Source organism: Nicotiana tabacum, chromosome 5 (genome assembly GCF_000715075.1).
Source record: "Nicotiana tabacum cultivar K326 chromosome 5, ASM71507v2, whole genome shotgun sequence".
NCBI classification, from domain to species: Eukaryota; Viridiplantae; Streptophyta; class Magnoliopsida; order Solanales; family Solanaceae; genus Nicotiana; species Nicotiana tabacum.
This window is the reverse complement of record NC_134084.1, coordinates 140,655,185-140,657,888: the sequence shown is the minus strand read 5'-3', so window position 1 is coordinate 140,657,888 and position 2,704 is coordinate 140,655,185. Positions and strand designations below refer to the sequence as shown.

At 36.7% G+C, this 2,704-nt stretch overlaps 1 protein-coding gene across 1 annotated transcript; it reads right to left on the bottom strand.

Annotated features, from left to right (window-relative positions):
* Positions 1 to 200: 200 nt before the first annotated feature.
* Positions 201 to 1,964, bottom strand: LOC107759110 (UDP-glycosyltransferase 73C4-like). The gene has a single exon (XM_016576986.2). The coding sequence runs from the start codon at positions 1,818 to 1,820 to the stop codon at positions 357 to 359; it is 1,464 nt and encodes a 487-aa protein (XP_016432472.1). The 5' UTR covers positions 1,821 to 1,964; the 3' UTR covers positions 201 to 356.
* Between the last annotated feature and the right edge of the window lie 740 nt (positions 1,965 to 2,704).

Sequence of the window (2,704 nt, the reverse complement as noted above, 5' to 3'; positions counted from 1 at the left end):
TATATCTGCCCTTGAATGACAGTGTAAAACACATGTATTTATTAGTACCATTATATTAACTGGTGCACAGATTAATAAATCTGCATTTAGGAGTGAAAACCAACTATGTCTGTAATTTTATCAACTATAACAATAATGTCACAAAATTATTCTTTGTCGTATTAATGTAAAAGCACATTAAACTATTAAAGTAAATGAACTTTTGCCCGTTGTAATAATACTATTATTTTACTAATCTTCGTATTACATCAAAGTAAACTGAACTTTACACACTATAACGTCACTATTTCGACTCGATTTGAACTTTATGGCATACATTGCACCTAAATCAACTATTTCTAATCCTAGATGGATTTTTAAAATTTTGCTTGCTCAGTGACATCTTGAATCAATTGTGTCAAATTGAAGTAAGAGGAACCCCCTTCCTCAACAGCCCTTTTTGCCATTTCTCCCAATTTTTTGGCTCTTTTTCTTCTCATTTCAGCTTCCTCTTCTTCACCAAATACTTCTTCAATTACCTTCTTAATATCATCTTTACTCACTTGTGCTCCCACTTTCTCTTCCTCACCAAACATCACAGGATTCTCAATCCCAGCCCTTACTCCTGTCTTTAGTACATTCACTATTAGTCTCTCATTGCAAAATTGCTCAGCAAACATTGGCCAAGTGATCATCGGCATGCCAGCTGTTATTCCTTCAAGACTCGAATTCCATCCACAATGTGTCAAGAATCCGCCAACTGAAGCGTGAGACAATATTAGTACTTGTGGTGCCCAACCATGGATTAAAAGTCCTTGCCCTTTAACTCTTTCCTCAAAATTTTCTTCCACTAGCCATTTTTGGAATTCATGTGACATGTGTCTAACAACCCAAATAAAGGGTCGTCTCGACGATTCTAAACCAATCCCAAGCTCTATCATTTGTTGTGTTGGAAGCCGCGATAGGCTTCCGAGACATACAAAGAGTACAGAGTTTTCTTCCCAAGAATCTAGCCATTTTAGGCATTGGTGTTCCTCTATTGAAGCCTTGTTTCCTCTTTCAGCTTTGTCTTGTTTCTCTATATTGCATAACGAAACAGGGCCAATGGTCCAAATTTTCTTGTCTTTGGCCTTTTTCAATCCCATGACATATTCTTGTTCTAAATCCTCAAAACTATTCACTACTATCCCATAAGCTTCATCCTCTGCTTTCCTTATTTGATCCCCTAATTCTTTCCAATATGAATCTCTTGGCCTAACAATACTTGCAAGCTGAACTATGTTTAGTTCAATTTTGTCATGTAATCCGGGCACTTGAAAATACTCTTTATCAGACTCTATTTTTTCCAACTCTTTCCAACCACTCAAATTATGTAAACACAACAAAGAGAAACAACACATCCCATGAAAAACAATCCTAGGGATGTTAAATTTTTGTGCAACATTAGTAGTCCAAGGGAAACACATATCAGATATTAAGCAATTTGGCGATGGGTTCAATTCTTGCAACAAGTCTTCCACTTGGGGTTGAAGTTTTTTCGTTGCATCGAAAAAATTCAACCCCAAATCCATAGATGGAAGCATGTCGAAATTTTCACACCCTTCAGGTAGTCCTGACTCTAAGCTTGGAAAATAGAGGTGAATTACTTGAATCTTTAGTCCTGACTCTATAGCGCGATCAACGACTGTCTTGAATCTAGTGGCATTTAAGTGTGTAGTAAGGATTGTGATTTTAACTCCCCGCTGTGCTAATAACCGCGCAATGTCAATCATAGGGATAGTGTGACCTTGTGCCATGAAAGGGAATAACACAAAATGTGGCTGAATTGTGAGAACAGCCATTCTTTGATATCTTGGTAGTAAAATATATATTAGTCAAAAGATCAGAGAATTTTTGGTATCTCTTAATATGGTTTCAACTTTGCTTGTTTTATACTACATGTTTTATTGTCAATTGATGATGTAAGCGCAGACATGAGCATATTCAACATTATCTTGAGTGTGGTGTGTGTGGTTAAAAGGCAACCCCGACGTACAAAGCATCCAGTATTTATGTCGGATATGAGAAAAGGGTCGCACTACAAGAGGTGTGATATAGACAGCCTACTCTAATGCAAGTATTAGTGGCTGCTTCTATGACTCGAACCCGTAACCTACATATCACACACAAAGATAACTTTATTGTTGCTCCAAGGCTCCCTTTAAAGCTAACATAAGCATATTTAACATTATCTTAAGTGTGGTGTGTGGTTGAATGGCAATTCCGGTGCACAAAGTATCCCGTATTTATGTCGAGTTTGAAGAAGGGATCATACTCCAAGAGGTATAATGTGTAGACAACCTACCATAATACAAGTATTGGTGGATGTTTCTACGACTCGAACCCATAACCTACATATCACACACGAAGATAACTTTATTGTTGCTCCGAGACTTCCTTTAAAGCAGACATAAGCATATTCGGCATTATCTCAAGTGTAGTGTGTGGTTGGCAGTGTGAAATTGGATTTGTGAGGATGAAGTTTACTCGTTAGTCACATGTTTTATGAAGTTAGGCATGGGATTTTCCAGCATTTTATAACGACAAAATGAAGCTTCTGATTCTTACAATCATGAACAAGCTTCTAGAGACATTGCTGTACTTTTGTATTTTTTTATTTTTTATTTTTGTGTGGAAAAACACCAGATAAGATTAAATATACAAGATAGATAGTTCAGAAGATCAA